The sequence below is a fragment of the Pezoporus wallicus genome, unplaced genomic scaffold, assembly GCF_028554395.1.
Source record: "Pezoporus wallicus isolate ANWC-B61680 ecotype Strahan unplaced genomic scaffold, APGP_CSIRO_Pwel_v1 contig_6658, whole genome shotgun sequence".
In the NCBI taxonomy this organism is placed as follows: Eukaryota; Metazoa; Chordata; class Aves; order Psittaciformes; family Psittacidae; genus Pezoporus; species Pezoporus wallicus.
This window is the reverse complement of record NW_026642312.1, coordinates 3,853,941-3,874,822: the sequence shown is the minus strand read 5'-3', so window position 1 is coordinate 3,874,822 and position 20,882 is coordinate 3,853,941. Positions and strand designations below refer to the sequence as shown.

The 20,882-nt window shown below is 38.1% G+C and overlaps 1 protein-coding gene across 4 annotated transcripts in view; it reads right to left on the bottom strand.

Moving 5' to 3' along the window:
* CTNND2 (catenin delta 2) overlaps positions 1-20,882 on the bottom strand; it is a 645,018-nt gene that overhangs the window by 292,722 nt on the left and 331,414 nt on the right. For all 4 annotated transcript variants that reach the window (XM_057428749.1, XM_057428750.1, XM_057428752.1 and 1 more), the window contains 2 exons: positions 11,843-11,877; positions 11,239-11,355 (listed from right to left, as the gene is read on the bottom strand). In XM_057428749.1, the coding sequence (XP_057284732.1) occupies positions 11,239-11,355; positions 11,843-11,877 (152 nt within the window). The remainder of the gene's footprint in view (positions 1-11,238; positions 11,356-11,842; positions 11,878-20,882) is intronic.

Here is a 20,882-nt window from a genome sequence, read left to right as displayed (position 1 = left end):
CAAAAATTGCTAATCTTGGCAGCTACAACTGGTCAAACAGATTCTCTAGGGAAAGAAGGAGTTTCAAGCCAACTGTTAGTCAAATAGGACAAGTGGGAATGGCTTAAACTGAAAGCAGGTAGATTTAGATTAGATACAAAGAAGAAATTCTTCACTCTATGAGGGTGGTGAGGCACTGGCACAGGTCGCCCAGAGAAGTTGTGGCTGCCCCATCCCTGGCAGTGTTCAAGGCCAGGTTGGATGGGGCTTTGAGCAACCTGGTCTAGGGGAAAGTGTCCGTGCCTATGGCAGGGGGGTTGGAACTATATGAGCTTTAAGGTCCCTTCCAACACAAACTTTTCTGTGATTCTGTGATATCAAACAGAATATAACAAGTAGCTATAATGTAACAATGGTAATAAGCATTGCCCCCATTCTCCCTTCAAATCAAGGACCAGCACTAGGAAAGTATTTCAAGATCTATCTTCTAGCATATATTAAATATATCACTACCTTCATTTAACAAGAAAAACATGCTAAGCCTACAATATAACAAAGGTATTCTATACCCTAGTAGTAAATAAAGCTCAGAAAAATGCGTGGGGTTAACGTGCATACGTAAAATGAAGAAATGCATGATAATAATTTATCTGCTAAATCACAAACAGCTCTCTTGTTAGGAAACAAACACATCTCTTTAGATGAGAGGCAGCAATTCTTAAATGAGTACACTGAAAACAAACTTGTTTTACAAAAAAAAGAAAGTAATTTATATGCAATACCATCCTCTACCATCATTAAGAGGGCTATGTTCTACCTACAAGTACAGAAAAGGGCTTTCATGTTGCTACAGAACCTATTCTTAAGTACTGAAAAATAGGATTTGGTGGAATGTATTCAGAAATGTAGAAAAATTTCATTTTCATTCAAGAATTCTCTAAATTATAAATACGCCCTGAGAGTAAATGGGTCTTTTTTGATTACTTAAAGTGTTTGTTTTTATTGATGGTCATATTGAAATCCCAGAATCAGGGGCAGTGGGGGTAGCACCAATGTCTAATTCAGATAGGACAGGTTTCCAACCTACTGAGTAACACTAATGAAGTGCCTCCAAATAAGAGGGATCCCTGTGCAATTAAACTAGGACTACAGAATGGCAAACGCAATCTCTCAGTGTTTGGGAAAATCGTGCTGCAAAATTTCGGCACTCATAAAATATTGCCAGGTGGTTAAAATTCACCACCTGTGCACCTGTGAGGGACAGGAAGAAAACCAGAGAGAATAAGTAGGTCTTCAGTAGCTGAGCTTAATAAGGAAATATTTATCATGAAAGAATTTCTTTAGGGATAGATAACTTTTATGGCAAAAAATTTGCAGGCAGGATATTATAAAGATAATAGAATTTCCAGCGAGTTTACATAAGAGTCTTCTGGAAATTTGGAAATGTGTTGCAAATATGAAATACTAGAAGACTCATGGAACAAAATAACATAGCAAAGCCTAAGCAATCCTGACATAATAGGGTAGCTTCAGGGTTACTTACTCAGATAGTATATGTTTTGCTTTCTATACCATACCACACATAGCATTACTCCAGGTGTATGAAATGTAATACAGCCAGATCTTCTTTCATAAGCAACAGTTGGTAAAGTTTGCCAGTAGGAAAAAACTGGGAGTTCCTTTACTAATGAAATTACTGAAGATGCTAGAGAACAAGACCTAAAGACATGCACTGAGCAAGAATAGGCTGATACATATTTATGCTCAGAACACAGAAGTTGCCTTCCCTTTTTTTTTGTTTTCTTTTTTTTTTTTTTTAACAGATAAAGCTATCCTAAATTTAGATTAAAGACTAGGATAACCTACTACTGCAATTTTGTAAATGACCCCAAGATTAAACAACTTATTTTGAAGAAAATTAATCTTATTCTATGAAATTGCTTGCTAAACTCCACAGATATCGAAATCAGATAGTCTCTGAAAGAGATAATTTATCATTGGCCATTAGGATGATGTACTTTGTAGGAGCAATAGAGAGAAACAACAAAGGAACAAAATGGGCAGTAGGATCATAACTAAATTACATTTCTGCACTATGGAGGATACAAAGAGGAAAAAGGATATCCTCTGGCCTTTCATCCAGGGATATCTAAGGATGATTTGGAGCTCTTTTGGCAGTAAAATTTCTGTTGGCACTTGTTACACCTCCATGAGAAGCTCCTGCCAAAAAAAAGCCAAATCCCTCATCAGCGGCCTAAGGTAGATGCAAAGTGAATTATATGTAGAATATAAATCACTTATTTCCACAAATGGCATGCTTTGCTGATGGTGACAGTGTTACTTCTGTGAACTCTGCAGGTGGCACACAATACCTGGAGTGGCAGAATCACAGAACACTTCACTGTAGCAGAAGTTTGCTCCTTTGAAAGGACCAGACTATGGAACCACAAGAGAACAGCACCTGAACTGGGTTTCAGGATGGGATAAAGTACATTTCTGAATGTGACCACAAGAAGAAAGTGCATGCAGGAGGAGGCACTGTGCGCAACGACACAGACACCAAGCTCCAACTCAGAAGAAAATTCAGGAAACCCTGAATTTTGGCATAAATGTTATTTTTACATTTGTGTTTTTGTTATCAACCTCCCATTTTCCAGAGAATAATTATATTTAAAATGGAGTGTATGCTTTTCTACAGAAAAAAAAAAAAAACCCACAAAGGAAATAAAGAACATATTTTACAATAATAAATCCTAATTTTTTTGAACTATTTTATATCTTTGAACACCAACTGTGAATGTCAAGTGTTCCTAGTCACCCTCTGTGCCTAGCACATCCTAAAAACTGCTACCAATAGCATTAAACTAATATGTTCCCTTTTTATTTCTAGGAAGTAAAATCAGATGGCTATAGACATCACACAAACATGACTCACATGGAAGCTGAATGCATTATCAGAAATCAAAAAACCAGAGAGATCTCTTCTGATAACCTAAATTAAATTCTTGAAAAATAGCAGCTGCAATTAAAAAAACACCTACTAGCTTCTGAAGGTAGTTTTATATGAAGCGTATAAAACTATTCAGAGATATATGGATCTAATACAGAAAGAATCAGGAGATCTATTATGCTATTATGTTGTTCTATGAACTTAACTACTAGCACAAAACAGGTTTCCTCTTCTCGTGCAAAGGGGAACTCCATTTTTTCCTGACCTTTGACAGGCTTACATATTTTCTGTCCACAAAAGAAAATGTCTGTTTGGTCTCTGAGGTGAGCCAGTTCAGAATGTGTTTAGCACTGCCTCAGGAGTCAATTAAGAAGTAAGTCAAAAAGGCTGAAATTTTATGACAGTCTTTTTCATCTGCCAAAACCTCCCCTGCCATAAACCAGAAAGTACAACCTTTTGCTTTCTCTTTTCTGTGTCCATGAATGTGCACTACTCTCTACTCTCATGGTGAACTCAGAATATGTATTTCTCCATTTATAAGGCCAGAATGGAAAAAAAAAAAAAATGGGGTCAACTCCTTATTCTGCATTATCACAGAAGTCACAAAAATCCTACTTTATTGAGAGAGAGCTATGTAAACTGCATGTACAACAAAAGAAATCAACCCCAAACCAATACCTGCCAAAATTTTCAGTTCCATATACATCATTTTACACAGGCTAACAAGCCAATTACCTCTTTTTCAAGGCTGCATCTACATGCTGCTTATGCTTACAAGCTGGCATCAGCAGATCCCAGAACGATGCAGCTCTTGGCACTTCTGACTGTGCTCAGCGCGCGAGCGCTGGCTGGCATGCCACTAAGGCACAAGTAGGGTGAGTGGTTTATCAGACTGCCTGAGGATGTGGGTGAATTTGTTTCCTGGCCCGTACTACAGACACAATATTTACTGATGTTCTTTTGCCTGGTAGGTTTAGATGCCAAAAGCCTTTCTTTGTTCTGCTCCTACAAATGCTACTGTAAGTCACTGTCATTTTCTAATGAGTTTCAGTAACTTCTTCCTGTGGTGGATACGGGAACACCTGTCTGGTTGCCTGTGCAGGATCTGTGTTTGCCACAGGCTAAGCGATACATGCTGATCATTACCTCCTTTCCACCTTTGATGTTGTTATTAATTGTTCCTGTTTTCCTGGTCTTGACTCCCTCCTCCATATATGTTTTACTTGCTATTACTGCTCCTGTGTTCATTTGATATTGGTTTTGTACACATTTTGTACAACCGTAATAATTATAGATCATAAGGGGTTGTTTTCTTTGGGCAAGGATTTTAAGACCATTGCACAGCATAAAATGAAACCAGGTACCAAAATTGGATTCATCTCAGGACAAGCAAGCTTAGAGATATGAAGTAGTAAAATTATATCAGCATGGACTTTATACACCATAGAATCACAGAATGGTTTGGCTTGGAAGGGACCTAAAAGATCATCTAGTTCCAACCCCCTGCCATGGCTGGGCACACCTTCCACTAGACCAGGTTGCTCAAAGCCCTGTCCAACCTGGCCTTGAACACTGACAGGGATGGTGCAGCCACAGCTTCTCTGGGCAGCCTGTGCTAGTGCCTCACCCATTACCTCACCACCCTCACAGTGAAGAACTTCTTCCTCATATCTAATCTAAATCTAGCCCCTTTTAGTTCAAATCCATTCCTCTTTGTCCTATCACTACTTGCTCTTATAAAAACCCCCACAGTTCAGCATGTAGACATAACCAGAAATAAGGGAACTCCAAGAAACACGTTGCAGGTGACAGCACATTAATCAGCCTACAGGCTGCTGTACACAAATGGAGGGAAATTAGAAATTACTTAGTTGCAGTATTGCCATAGTTATCTCTGGACTCCCAACACGACACACCAATAAGCACTGTGTTAGGTAAGCTTGTAGATAGGTAAGCATGTAAAAAGTAATGACAGCAAGGCCACATTTACACAGAAAATTTGTTTTGATCTTGTTTTTTTCTTTGTTTTGGTGGTTTTGCCCTATCCTCTGAGGATGAATCTTCATGTGTTTGGGTCAAGACACTGAGGCTTTATTTTACAATCTGTGAGAACAGAAAAGGTAAAGGAACTGGAAAAGGAAAAGATGGAATTGAAACATGAAGGGAAGTAACAGACATAAGGATACGGTAAGCAGTAATGGGTAGTTTTGGGAAAGACGGGACAGCAAGAAAAGGTGAGAGATCACAGGAAAGGAGAGGGCTTGGGAGAGCTACTAATATGGTGTGAGAGTCTCTGGCTGGAGATTCCTTCCTAAGGAGAAGAAACTGCAAGAGGCAGCCTGGAGCAGTTTAGGTCCAACAGTAAGGGCATGTAATGGACTATCACGTTTTGAACAGTATTTCTGCCAGTGGCTTGCAGTGCTGCCTCCTTAAAAAGCCTATAAACCCCCCAGTCACCCTACTAATCTACAGAAAGGCTACAGAAGAATTGAGGCAATTGAACCCTGTGCCACACCGGAGGAACCAGGGAAAGCAAGGGCTACTTCCCTGAACAGTGATGGTTCCTTCAGCCTTCATGAGACCTCCTGCTTGTAAACAACCACACAGAAACTCGAAGACAGGCAGCGAACCAAACCAGAATGAGATCATTTGCACCTGACTCACAGTCCCTAACACTGTATTGGAGAAACTCACACCGGACCATGGCTGGTGAAGCAGATAGCAAAGCCTGCAGCGGATCCTGGTGAGAGCCCATACTGTGGCTCCACTCTAAGTTTGACTCTTCTGCAGTGGTCTCCTGCCTGCATAAGAGTAAAGACTGAAAGGAGAACTTCACTCAGGCTCTTGAAGTAAGAATACTGACATGAATTTAATAGGATGTGATATGTCAGCCAGAGAAATGTGCCTGCTTTACCTGGCCCTTACCATCCTGGTAACACTAGTAAGAGCAGAAGTGATGGAGTTTTGAATGACAATGTTTGAGCCACATCTTTTCATCTGATGCTATTCCCAATAGCTTTGAACTCTGCCTCTGACAGAGGATGAAAATAATAAAGTCCAAGTTCAGGATGCTCAGCACTGATGGAGCTGATGCGAGCTCACAGCTGGCTGTGAGCACTGATGCTAAGATGTAAGAGCTGGCTTTCAGATCAGCACTAGAGCCTGTTTCATACTATCAAATCTTAATGTCTTAGTGATCTACAGAAACTTTTAATGGTCAGCTATTTTGTAAAGACATTAATCTCCTGCTGAGGAGTGCCCCTTGAAGTAGGTCTCAGTGTTTGCTACAAGCCAGTGGCTGTTACAGTGTTAAATGCCATGATAATTATTTCATGCTCACATGTAGTGACTAGGGCCAGAAAGGGGAGGTGGATAAAGCAAACAACATCTTATCAACACTGCTCAGAAATCTAAGTATTTAACAACTACTTTGAAAGACTGAATTTTACCCACAGTTGAGACAGCTTTTGTATGTCTTTCTTTGTGAGAATATACAACAAATAACTGTAAGACCACCATTTAACAAAAGGTGCCCACCTTTCAGATTCACTGCATTACAAATTGAGCAAAGACAAATTTGAGACCCCAAAGTTTTGAAGCCAAAATTTTGAAAAGGCTTGTATTAGAAGATATGGGTGGAATAAGGTGAGGCATCAAAAATGCCCAACCATAAATATTTATCCTGAATATATTACAATACTGATGGAAGTTTTATCAATAAATCTAAATCTCCTCAGACCCTATGCTCTGAACGATTTATCTGGAGTTAAGGACTGTTGAGTCAGAAAACTACTAGGTCTGCATTAATGAAGCAAAAAGAAAGGTGGTGTGACCTGTGTTACTCACTTCTGCCACTCCTGCTCCAGAGACTCAAATTCTAAAATGAAAGAAGGGTACACACACTTGCTAGGTATTTTTCAGGCCTGCAATGTACTCAGAGAGCACATGATTTTATTAGTGTGTATGTTTACCAGGAGAACCCATGAGAACACCTCTTTTGTGTGCACAAAGAATGACTCAGCTGGATTGCCCTGGCTCTCAAAGCAGATAATGAAATGGAAATAACTTCATCTATCAACAAATTGTGAGGTCCACTGATGCCAAATTTCATCTCATTGAGCATGTCAGCCATCTGACAGGTGGCAATTTCACAAAGCAAGAGCTATGGGATGGAAAACACACAAATACACATCCTTTTACACATTCATTGTGTAAATAGTGCCTTTTTGTTTCAATCCATTTTCAGTATCTATGAATAAAGCAGCTGATAAAGGATGAAAATCATAAAGGTTGAACAAGGAGTGCTCTTTCAAACTGGGACATCTGCTTTCACACTGAGTAAGAAGGATTTCTCTTGTAAAAAACTGCTGAAACAAAACTGAATTAAAATAATAAGAGCTTAGCCCATTTTTTCTTCTTTTTTTTTTTTAGCCTCAGAATTATACAGGTTATTTAAGTGAAAACCACATCTATCTAATACAACAGCTATATATAATTTCATATGATAAAATAATCTGTTGTTGTAGCATCAGTTATTCTTTAGAGGAAAAAAAATCTAAATGGTATTACTACCCGTGCTGCACTCTGGGTGAACAGTTTCAAGTGACTAAAAGAGTTAATATATTGTTGGACTGAGTACTCAGTGGTAAGCCATGCATTTTCTTCCCCAGAAGGTCTGAGACATCCCTAACTGTCTGCATTTCTGTCAACATTTAGCCTCTGTGAAGTGCACTCTGAAATGGCATCGGCCAAGAAGGCAGTGTTATTTAATTTACAGTGTACTTATTTCCTTATCAGTGTGCTGAATTCTGTAATTAATCCTGAGCACCAGGGCAACAGGCTCACAGACAGAAAAACAAATATATTCATAAAATTGGGGGGGGGGGGGGGAAATGCCTGGAGTACTGGCAATAGCAGGTGGAAAAAACTGCAATTCCAGTAAAAACCTCTTATTTTAAAATTGAAGTGTGAAATATAGATTTTTAAATATAGCAGACAATTGGAAGGTTGATCCAAGAGGCTTTCTGATCCATGTCAACAAGAACTCTGTGGCTGCAGTCTTTGGTATAGATTTAGAGAGAAAAGAAGGAGGGTTGCTACACGAACTGATCAAGCAAGTTAAAAATAGGGAAAAATTCCATTTCAGTTAGAAACTTAAACACCAAAACCTCCATAAATCTATCCCATAATCCTTTTAAGACCAGTCTTATGCTCATTTTGTGAAGACTAAAGCAAAGGAAATAGCATGGAAGATTTAAGTATAGATACCATAAATTAAAATTAGAGACTTCTGGATCAGGAGACATTTGAGCCTGTGGTTTAAGTTAGGAAGAAAGTGCCAATGGATTTGCTCAGTAATCTCGGCAGTCCATCTAACCCTCATTTTGCTAACACCATGACAGAGAGAGTAACTGTTGCCTGTCTCCACTGCTGTAGCCTGTAAGGATTCAAAGTAGTCTGTAAGGATTCCATGAGCTTCAACTAATTATCTCAGAAAGAGTTCTGATCTAGTACCATGGCAGTCCTCTGATATGACATGCTAATGACCCACAGGGAACTAGTAGGAGGGAAAAGAAATACAGGACCACATTGTTATTGTTCCACGTTTATCTCGCCCTTGCACTACACATCTGTAAAATGCAAATTTAAAACACTGGCCGAAAAAGGTAGGTTGGTCCTTAACGATTGCTCAGAGGCCTCCAGTTTCTCTGCCATAGAGGATGGACATTAGGGGGCCTCAGGCATCAGACCTTTCTCAATTATTTGCAGGCCAGACTCTGACCTTATCAAGCCTTAATGAAAAACGTCCTCAGCAATCACCCTTATTCACTCAGGCAGTTGTATATCTGTGTTTACTCTCCTTCTTTCCATGAAGCTTTCTACCTTTTCAATTGTTCTTACATGAAATGGGAGGGGGGAGGGGGGAAAGAAGAAAACAAAACAAAGGAGGTGTACTCACTAGGTAGCAAAAGGAATGAATCTGAAGTAGTTGTGTGATTTTGAGACAGTGGTGCAGTGATAGGAAATACCTGGTTGGGACAGAAGAAAGAGATGGGAACAGTGCAGGAGTTTCCCTCAGACGGGTATAACCTTGTCCCAGGGTCAGCGCAACCACAGAAAACTTGTGTGAGAGCATGCAGTAGTTATAAATCTGCCCATCTTTGATAATAATTACTTTAAAACCAGTGATCGCTCTGCTTGCATTCCATCAAATAAAAGCTTCATATGTTTGGGTTTTTTAGTTGCTGATTCACACTCAGAAAAGATAATTAGTGAGCATCTCCATTAGCAATACAGAACCCCTCCTGTGTAAGCCCCTTGCATGTGACTTCTCCCATTAGCCATTTTTTCATGGCTTTTATTTGCTACTAAAGGAACAGCACATGTGAAGTGATGTTTGGGATTTACAGTATTATAACAGCTGCCTGCTATGTGACGACTTTTTAAAACTAATTCTGAGAAAATCAGAGTGCATGAAACCAAATTGTAAAGATCCTGACTACAGACACACTAATCCTCTACAAAGATTAAAACATTCAGAAAAGAAGCTGTGGTCACATCTCCAGGCAGGCTTTCTTAATGATGATTTATAAAAAATCGTCCTTAACTAGACTAGAGCTGCCATGGAAGGCCAGAAATGCTCTCCTCAGTCAGCCTTGTTACTTAAAATACAGCTATGCAGTCAAACCCAGAAGTAAACATAACTAAAACAGTAAAGTCAGGAGCTCAGAAATTAGGAAATCCCAGATAAAGTTGCCCTTTCTGAATCATTGGTCTTGCCCGCCTTCCTTGTCTTATGGGTGGTGCACACAACACAAAACTATTCAGTTTGGTAGTTGCCTCATTTTTTACCACATGACCTCAAGCGTTCACTGAAAAATGTCCAATACAAAGTAAAAAAAGAAACAAAACAAAACCCCACCCTGCTGGATTAGTCTGTGACAATGTTTACTTCAAATGCATCACAAGTACAAATAATGATTTTTAGAATACCTGTAAAGTGAGATGTTTATATAGATCTTATTTCATATTTGGAGATTAAAGGATTTAAGACAGAAAGTCTCCATGAAATACAAATGTGGCATGTAAGACACTTCACAGTGAGTTTTAAAATTCCTTTTATACCAAGCTTCGTCCATTTCAGACTGTGCTTCCAGTGTCCACTTACAGCTCTTTGTTCTCAGCACACCTGTGAACTAACTAGGAACACCTAAGTATTAGTGGAAGGTACCTTCAGTGATTTCACAAGCTTAACATCAGAACTTTAGGATAAGAAAGAAGGACACAATTAAATTTTAAGTGCCAAGCTGAACTGTTGAGTATGCGATATTTTTTTTTCATTTAGCGTGTGTGTTCTACTCATTGCTTAGAGAAGTCAGAAGTGCTCCAGATGAAATGAGATGTAGAGGAATACTAGAGAAAATTGAAAAGCCAAAGTAGTGTCGGGAACTGTATCACAAATGAAGTAAAAGAGAGTATATATCGTGGCAGAAGACTGAGGAAAAAACAAGGAAAATAGGGAAATAACCTGCTTTTTCAGTATCGAGTGCTACATCTGGTAACAGACCTGTTAACCTATTGGAAAACTTTGTCTCGGTGTGACTCATGTTTGTAGACATCTGTTCTACAAATACACGGGGTGACATGTCTCTCATTCACTTTTGCTGTTGTTTAGCCTTGACACACTTCCCCAGTGGTTGGTCCTAGCAGAGGATCTATCCACTCCCTCCACAATTCTGCAAACAGAATGCCTGTTAAATGACCACTGAGACAACCTTTGAGAAAAAAAAAATCACCTTCAGCTTGCTTGCTACCACTGCCATTCTCTGCAACATCTTTAAAAGCTCACTTAACTGTTTTTGTCTGTGTATCTACTTGAAAATTTTAGTCTTAAGGAGTACCAGCTATCTGGCCAAAGTACTTATAAAAGAGACATCAGAATTATGCACAGCCCTACACTACTTCACAAGTTACTTTTATAGTGGAGATGATGAAGTCTTGTGATATGATCTTATAGTATAGTACAGCAATACTGCAATTACCAAATATTTTCCTTAAAATATATTCCACGTTTAGTTTGTTGTTTGTTTTTTTTGCCCCACAAACTAGCAGTGAGAGTCTCTTCACTATAAACAAAGCCAAATATTAACCTGCAAAGGCAAGGAGGCAATTTGCCTGCTCACAACTACATTGTCTTTAGCCTGCATCAGAAATAATAAAAACACTATAAGACATGCATTCAGTTTTAAAGCATGCAATGTTACAAATATGTCTGGAAAACGTGGAAAACCACATTTCTAGCAACTTACTTTCACTGGCTGAATAGTCCTGTGGATCAAGTATCCCTGATTCCTGCAGTGATCTAATACAGGAGTCCACCAGCTCCAGACCAGTGGTGAGCTCATCTTCTATATCCTTCTGACCATCTGTAATAAAATGAGCAACATAAGAATGTATACAAGAAGGCAAAGGGTAAAACCAGCTAAATGTGACTAAGCCTTCACAGCTGATGAAGAAAATGCTAACACACCAAGATCACATATTAAGAGGAGGCTGGCCGTATTGAAAAGTATGCCACCCTTTGAAAGCTAGCCTTAGATTAATAAAAGCAAAATGAGAAAGTTCATGCCAGATCTTAAAAAAAAGTGAGAGGGACATGTTTAGCAATGCCCCTCACAAAACTCTACATTTTGAGAGCGTTCTCAAAGAGAACACAGTGTGCTTTTTGTCAACCCTAAAAACTTTTGCCAGATTCCACCAGTTTTGAAGTAGGGTTTTCACACACTAGCAATGAAAAAAAAAAAAACAACCCAACAAATTGCATAAATAAATGTTGTTTTCTGTCTTCTTCAGGAAATACGATCATTCTGAGAGAGGATATATGCAGCACATATATGTAGATAAGTACATTACCTTGTGTTTGCCAGTGAAACTGCTCTTCCGTTGAACTGAAAAGAGGGAGAAAAGTGTTATTTTCTTATGAAATGATTCAGTAATGTGCCATCAAAATTCAGCTGTAAATCTATTCTGAAGGAACTGATCTAAGGATAAATGAACTGACTTAAGGATAAATAAGAAAACATATCAAGGATTGTTTTACATATTTTTAAGTGAATGACTTGCACAGCATTCATTCAGCAGGAGGGAAGCATCTTCACTTCTTAATTAAGTAATTCCAAATACACATATAGTAACTGCCCTTAGTCTTGATATACAAATTATACTATTCCAAAGCAAAAACATTTTGCAACTTTTTTTGATCCTCCTATTTGTCGGATTTTTTATTTTTATAGAGAAAGTTATAAACTGCTTTCTCAAGTGAACATTACATGTGCTTTCTAAAAGAAATTACAAGTATGGCTCTTGGTTCTACTGATCATTATGTGCATTTTTATACTATCCAAATGTGCAGCTAAGTTAATTCAATTGGCCTACACAAGAGAGTAAATTTAGATGTGTTTGTGCTTCTAAGTACAAGCACTTAAGCAATGGAAGGTCTTAATTTTAAAATAATGAACATGCACTCTAGAGGATGGGTTAGGTAGGGTGTTTTTTTTTCTATAAAATGAACTCTATAGTCAAATAAATGATAAAATGAATGATCTATTCAATTAGGCAATGAGTACACTTTCCTCCAAGGCATGATCTGTTTATGCTTCAATACAGGTCCTCATGCCAAGAATACAAAAAGGATTGAAGTTACTCAGTGATATAATAGCCATTCTTTTGATAACAGTAAACTGATTTATTATAGTCATAATTAAAACATTTTTCTGTACATTTTTACAAGATATTTGTACAGGAGAACAAAATGATCTGTTGCATCCATTGGTGTAAATAAATAAAGACAGTAATTAACTTTTCAAACAATAAATTTATTTCTCTCTGACATTGAGAATAAATGTTCTTTTTACTGAGCAAAAGGATTTTAAATCTTGAATTATTTTCCCTTTTCCCAAGACATGCTGGATCTCTTATGAATATGTGAGTATAGCTCCTAGTATCTATGCTCTTAACAAGAATAACAAATGAAATTATTTCTTCATATTATTCTCTCTTTACAGGAAAAGAACTTGGGTTAATCATTTATCAGGTTTGATAGTATTAAAAAAAAGTGTACTTGCCTAATTTACATGGAAATACTTCTAAAAGGACAACTTTCAATTTCTAATTGGCATCTAAAATGTTAATCTGACAAATTCAAGTCTATACATGACCATCAGTTTCCAAATATCTACCATCTGTGCTTTATATTGACTCACTGTGGTGAGATTTCATAGATGAAGAAGCTAGCCTTTGAATGAGACAATCAAAACACTTGCATTCAAGTCCTCTGAAGTTAATAATATGGAAGACAAACATAGCCAGTGTTGTCTGGCAAATAATAATGGCAAAGTACTAAACTGGAAGATATTACTGTAATATAAATAACCTTTTCAAATGGAGCCCTAGTGGGTGGTGACTAGGGATAGTGGCTCTTTTTGGAAAGTTACTTTTTCTAATTTGAAATTCCTTTTGCCTGATTTTCAGAGTCGCTGAACAACTGCAGCTTCTGCTGACACAGTGGGACTTGAGAGCAATCTTCCTTTCTGGAATTTGCATCATTCATAATAAGCAATGTATTACTTTACACTACACGGTCCTTCTTCTAGTATCCAGAATTCTATGTGATAGATACCACTTCAAAAGACGGAAAAAAGTAATATCTCAGGTGGCATTCTTGCTGCCAGAATGATATACTGAACATTGCTGGCAAGAACATGCTGATGTAGAAGACTGTGCCACCTGATCCACATCAGCAAGAAAAGAAAATCAATTCTGTGCAAAGGGTAAATTATCATTTTCAGGAATTCCAGCTTAGCCCTTTTTAAGCAGCAAGTTTGTATAAAATGTAGAAGTTATTATTAACTAGTGGCTTATTAATGATCCCTGATATAACTACTCTGGCTTCCATAGAAACATTTTAATGTATTCACCTTAAGAAATCCTAAATAGGAAGGTCTAAAGAAGGTTTGCAATAAATTTTGATCATATTTTGGCTTTTCCAGTTTTAGTCTGGCTTCTCCTCACAACTACTGTAATAAATACTATATTTTTTATAGTCAGGGTAACAGATTCACCAATTTTTTTTTTTTTCCTAATGCAATCTTCTCATTCAAGCTACGGAATATGGAACAGGCTACCAAGGGAACTGGTGGAGTCACCATCCCTGGAGGTATTTAAAATATGTGTAGATGCAGTGCTTCGGGATATGCTCTAGTGGTGGACTTGGTAATGCTGGGTTAACATCTCAACTTCATGATCTTTAGGGTCTTTTCCAACCTAAATGATTATATGATTCTATATTAAAGTGTATTTATCCCTACAAGGATATGAATACATTCTGGTATGAAGAGCGTGCCGTTTCCCTAGTTAAATTAATGCTCTTTAACTTCTGAATAGTCCAGTATAGTTGCACATGACAATTGCCATTTCTTGGTTACAAACTCATGCCCTAGTTTTGCAGACAAACAAGTAAAGGGTTTCCTTGGAAAAATCTTATTAGAATTTGTCAGTTTAAACTTAGATAACCTGCTTTTTTTTTTTTCTTTTTAATCTTTTTTTCTTTTTAATCTTAGCCTTTTTTTTTTTCCTTTTTTTTTTTTCAAATGAGCTTTTCCCCATTTGTCCTGAAAATGATTCCTGATTGAAGCAACCTGACATGTCTGTGCAGTGAGCCTTTGGGCTGTCACACAACTGTGCCAAATCTGCTTGAGTAAATAAAAAGTACTTTTCGTGCTTTTCTTTTAGGTGTTTTCCAGCTTCACAAGAGACAGCAGTACAACTGACTGTATACCCACATCAAACAGATGAAAAAAAAAAAAACAAAAACTAGAATCATAGAATTGACTAGGTTGAAAATGACCTTCAAGATCCAGCCTTTACCCCAAGACCGCCACTAAACCATATCACTGAGGGCTCCATCTACGTGGTTTTTGAACACTTCCAGAAACAGTGATTCTACCACTTCCCTGGGCAGCCTGTTCCAATTCCTGATCACCCTTTCAGTGAAGAAATCCTTCCTAATACCCAATCTAAACCTCCCCTGGTGCAGCTTGAGGCCATCACCTCTTGTCCTGTCACTTGTTACTTGGAAAAGGAGAACAACCCCACCTCACGACAACCTCCTTTCAGGTAGTCGTACAGAGTGGTAAGGTCCCCCCTGACCCTTCTCCAGGGTAAACGCCCCCAGTTCCCTCAGCTGCTCCGCATCAGACTTTTTCTCCAGACCCTTCACCAGCTTTGTTGCCCTTCTCTGGTCTCGCTCCAGCACCTCAGTGTCTCTCTTGTAGTGAGTAGCCCAGAACTGAACACAGGATTCGAGGTGCGGCCTCACCAGTGCTGCGTGCAGGGAGATGATCACTGCCCTGGCCCTGCTGGCTGTGCTATTTCTGATACAGGCCAGGATGCTGTTGGCCTTCTTGGCCGCCTGGGCACAAGCTGGCTCACGTTCAGCAGCTGTCAGTCAGCACCCCTGGTCCTTTTCTGCCGAGCAGCTTTCGAGCCACTCGTTGCTTGGGCTGTTGTGACCTAAGTGCAGCACCCGGTACTTTGCCTTGTTGAACCTCATACCACTGGCTACGGCCCATCAATCCAGCCTGTCCAGATCCCTCTGGAGAGCCTTCGTATCCTTCAGCAGGTCAACACTCCCAGCCAACTTGGGGGCAACTGAAAATTTACCAAGGGTGTGAACACCTAATGATTCACTTCCAAAGCATGTGCTGGGGAGCAGCAAGGGCACCTTGGACTCAGGTGAACTCCAAGAAGTCAGGAGTGTGCCCAAAAGCCCTGGCAGCAGAGACAACAGCGGGGCAAAGGCAACTTACATCTAACTCCCGCCCGATGCACACATTTTGCACACTACCTGGTCACAGCGGTACTTGCAGAATTGCTTGGGTTTAGACATTACATGCTCTAATGTGAGGCCTGACTCCCTTCAGATTAATGCCTTTTGATAGATTCTGAAGCATCTTGTGCAAGAAAGAGGCTCACCACACTGTACACACATAGTACCGTATGTACTATGCAGCCTATGGAAATTCTTTTTTCTTAGCCTGTGCACCGACGTACATCAGTGCAAATGCATACTGGGCCATGATTTGGCTATTCAAGTCCTATGTCTTACCACTCCTTGGAAGAACACCATAGCAAAAAAACTCAGCTCTTGATAGGAAGGGATATAGTCCTTTAATTATCCAACAAGTGTTTGTCTGTCTCTTCTTTGTGTGAAGTCATTCATCTTACAGTTGTCACTCATTTTTTTAGAAAGTGCTATAGCTATCTGCTACACAAAAATATTTCTTCTGTTTTCTAAAACAATTCATGAAATTATATCTAACACTACTATAGAACAACTATGAAAGGATTTTTATAAGGAGTTGTATCAGCACACAATCTTTTCAATTATTTCTGCAATGGAGCCACACAAACATCACTATGTATAATTACAGGCAGAAACTGTCTCACTGATTTCTAAATTGTTATTCTGGTTGTAGAAGGTGGACTAAAAAAGATTCAGAAGTATTCCACAAAAAGCAAAGAGTTTGAGAAACTAATACTGCATCTACAGCAAAGGAGAAGCAGATTTTAAATCAGTGGTACACTTCAGGTTATCTGCAAAACAGTATGCAGTCTTTAGTATCGACTATCGGGGGAAAAAAAGCCAAACCAAAATCCTAAGAATAAATTTTACACTAAATAATCCCATGAACACATAGCAACCGCTCAATAAATATACAGAAGACCACCCCCAAGTGCAAGTTTTTTTGTTGCCCAATTTAAAATTAAATGCCTGTACATGTGACACAATAACGTCTCTGAAATATTTAATCAGACTCTATTAGTCAGCTGTGGTATCAACTTGGCTACTATATCAACAAGTCCTTTTGATGTTCCAACAAATCTAATGGGATCACCTATAATGATCTTGGATAATGTAATCAAACAAATCAACAAATCAAATAAACAGTACCGCCACAAATCCAAATATATTTTACCAGTGGCTGCTCTTTTGTACCCTATGAATTTCAGACTGACTTTTTAAATTTTTACAAAGTTGTCCTTAGCTGTAGATGCCAGAAAACCATTCAAGTAGTTAATTCCTACCTGTATTGGAAAGGCCTTGCTACAAGTCCCTACAGGGAAAAATAATTATCTATTATTTTTCTCACACAAATTATTGTTATCCCCTAAGTTTTACAAAATCAATAGCAGAACTTTGTGGCTGTGCTATGAATTTTTTGTACATCTTTCCAGTGATGCACGGAAATATTCATAGCCAGGTTTTCAGAAAGGTCTGAAAATAAATGCTTTCTTCTGCATTTAATACTTGCAGGAGTTAGCAGACCTAAGTTTCCTTTAAAAGCAACTTTTTAACTGTTCCAGTTCTATTTATATCCATTTTTTTTCTATACTGATTGTGCTTAATAATAATTGCTCTATTTCTTCTTATTTAAATGTGGTTTAAAGTTCAGTGTGCTACACTGCTAAGGGTGGTATTTAAGTACAGAGCAGCAGAGAAAGCCAGAAGCAGTTTTGCATTCCACACAGAATGCTGCTTAGGTGCTTGCAAAGCGGGCAGCAAAGACTGCTATTTAATGGAGAGAGCATACCTAATACAGTCTGTTTCCCTGTGGTTTTTGACCATCACTCCTGAAATGGCCGAGTATCAATTATACCAATTTTTACTGAATTCATTTCACATACACCAACTCTCCACAAACATTTTACCGAGCTTTTGATTGAACTTAGCCGTCTAGAAACAAAACACGCGCTACTTAGCCTGCAGTATCAGTTTCAGTTCAGCAGATAGCTACTTGTGTAACAGTGAAGACAGAATCCTTTCCCAGTGGAAACCTGTGAAGCTCTGATGTTCCAAGGAAAAGAATTTGCAGGAAAACACATAATGCAAATAAAATACTAGTTATATTTTATTTAACTTTAAACTTGGAAGCAATGACAGTACAAGGGAAAAAAGTATTGTGACAGGACTATTCTCACGCTTCCCTGGTGTCCGTTTTCTGGCCCTTATGTATCCCACACAGGATACTGGGTTAGCTAGACCTTAACTCCAAACCAGTACTGCCATACTTTTAGTCTTATTTAGAGAAGCTAAAATCAAATCAAATTACTTAATTTTGAAATTTACCTAAATTAATTAAGAAAACGATGAGGGTTTACAAGGATGATGGCTGGATTTCTGCTAACGTAATGTCTGTTCTTCTGTCTGCTTCAAAACTATCTTCATTTGAGAAAGGAGCTCACTTCCAAAACTGAAGGAAGAATAAACATAGAACACTTTAGGTTGGAATGACCTCTGGGTATCTATCAGTCTAGTCCCTACTTAAGCTGGACTAACTTCAAAGTTACGTCCTGGACACAATGCTGTAGCAAGGCATGCAGGAGAATCCCTCAGTATTTTGCTGTTCAGAACTTGTTTAGTTAATTTTCATTTATTGAGAGAGAAAATAAAAGCTGATGAAAGATAAAGTTAGAGCTGTTTGGGAAGTTTAGGTAAGACAACTGAAGTCTTACAAGGGAGCAAAACTGGCTTTTATAAAGTAACAAGACTAAATGACCAGAGAAGAAGAAACAAGGGTGGGACAACAACAAACAGGTTCAAACTGCTGATCGAATTTTTTGATGGAATTTTTAAAAAAGTACTAAAACATCATGGAAGCAGCCACCCCCATCCAATTAGAGAGGAGGTGGCAAAACCATGCTGCTCTTAGAAGGCTGTTTGATAAATTTATTAGAAAGACCTGATCTTCGTTTCAGCTTCAAGCAACTCTACTACATCCCAGGATGGTCTCTCCAGTTCTATAACTGATACTATCTTAATCTGTGCTGCTGTCATCTTGGTGATTGTTACATAAAGGAGTATAAACACAACTGCATAAATTAACACCTTATACCACCAGAAACACTGAGCAATGGAGAAACTCAGTTGTTCTAGAAGCAGGCAGTACAAAATCATCATGTATGCAAGAACTGATGAGTCTTAAATTTACATTTCAGTGGATGAATGTAAAGGCAGAAAAGTACTACTTTCTAACCTAAAATGCTGAATGAAGGTAATTTGGCCCCTTAGGTGGGGGATAAGCATACAGATCAAGCCCTAAACAACTGATAATGATTTATGATTTTAACTATGGGAGTGAAAATTCTTATTTGTAAACTGTCTGTTTGTATACAGAGTTGACAAATTATCCAAGTAACTAAAATGGCACATGGTAATAACAGCTATTTAGCTATATGGATAACCTTTAATCACGCATTCATTACTGAAAATTACTGAAATTATATTAATGCAAGCTGACAAAAAATAAATGCAACCTTTAGACAGATTTGGAGATTTGCTGCAAGCACACAGTCTTTTTATTCTGGCTATTTCCACCACTGAGGCTCAGAGTGGAAAACGAGAATCAGTTCCCCAAGAAAATAATATTTCTTCCATTATTCAGTGCCTACCAGTAACTACAGAAATGCAACACAAGGAGACACTATGCATATAAAACCAGGCTTGAAAGTCAGATATTTGGTAAAGACAGATGTAAGAAATACATTATAATTCTATTTTAAAAAATAATAGGTAGACATTAAAGAGAATATTCCTAAGGAGTAAAAATGATCTCCCAGATATCATACTAGTAATACTGAAAGCAATAATATTTTGAGTCATCTTTATTCTTAGAAGAATATTACAACATAAAATGTTGCGAAAGTTACTTGACAACAAAAACAATACTTTGAAGTTTTGTTAACGAAAGGATGAAACCACCTTTCTACTTAAATATACTCTACATCCAGAACATGAAGTTTCACAAGATAGCTAAATATTGAATCTTTTCATCCTGGTGTATGCCCATAATTTACACATTTCAATAGTAAGTTAAAACTTTGCAAGAGAACCGATGTGTAGTTTAGGTCTGTGAGCCAGGTAAACCATGAAGGGCTGTAATAGTAGGAAGACTTAAGACTGAAAAGTAGATCACATCAAAAGTTATCTTTGAAGTTCTACTCATGACTTCTTTCTTCCATTTTGCTTTGCATAACCTATCTACTGCTCACTGCCTGAATATCCAAACAAGTACCAAATTCCTGTGTGCACCTGTTATCATTAGGGAGACCAAAGTGGAGAAGAAATTGGACCAGTAGTGAAAGCTACCTGTTACTTTATTATCACAACATTTTCCAATTAAGACCTGGCCCTAATATACTAAAAAAAGTGACTTCACAAATACTACATGTTCTCATGATGCATTGAAAAAAAATATAGTGGACTTAGCTATGCACTTGTATAACTTGTAAGAATTTAAAAGAGAGACAGTCTTATTAGTTATGGTAGCACTGAGGTTGTACCTCTGAACCTCTGAACAGAAGAATTCAAATGCTTAGATGGCTTGCTTGATAAAGCCAAATTCTACCTGTGCAGTCCTCAAAGCATTTCAAATTAAAGAAGCTGTAGTATTTTGAAGTATTAAGACAGGGCACTGATCTTCATTCTACTCAAAGGGCCATCTAGGACTTTCTGGAAAGTCTGTGCAATTATGCAGAAAAATGTTCAAAGCGTATGAGGTTAAATAAAAGCACAAATTTTTTCTGCTGACTCTGCTGAAAAAGCAGACAAGGGAAATGAAACACAGATCTCAAGTAAGTGGCTGAGCTTTACATTGGCAGATACTTTTTTTTACAAGCCCTTTGTTTTGGTGAAAAGGTTGCTGAACCACAGGAAAATTAAGTTCTTGGCCACCTACGCAAATCCCTCTCTAGGGTACCTCAACATCACTTGTTCAAAACAATTCATTAAAATTCTTTCTTCCACATGGCTGCTAGGTCCAGAATCCAGTTGGTTTTCACTACAGATCATGCCACTAAGTAATACTTTTCTCTCCATGCCCATCCTAATCACATG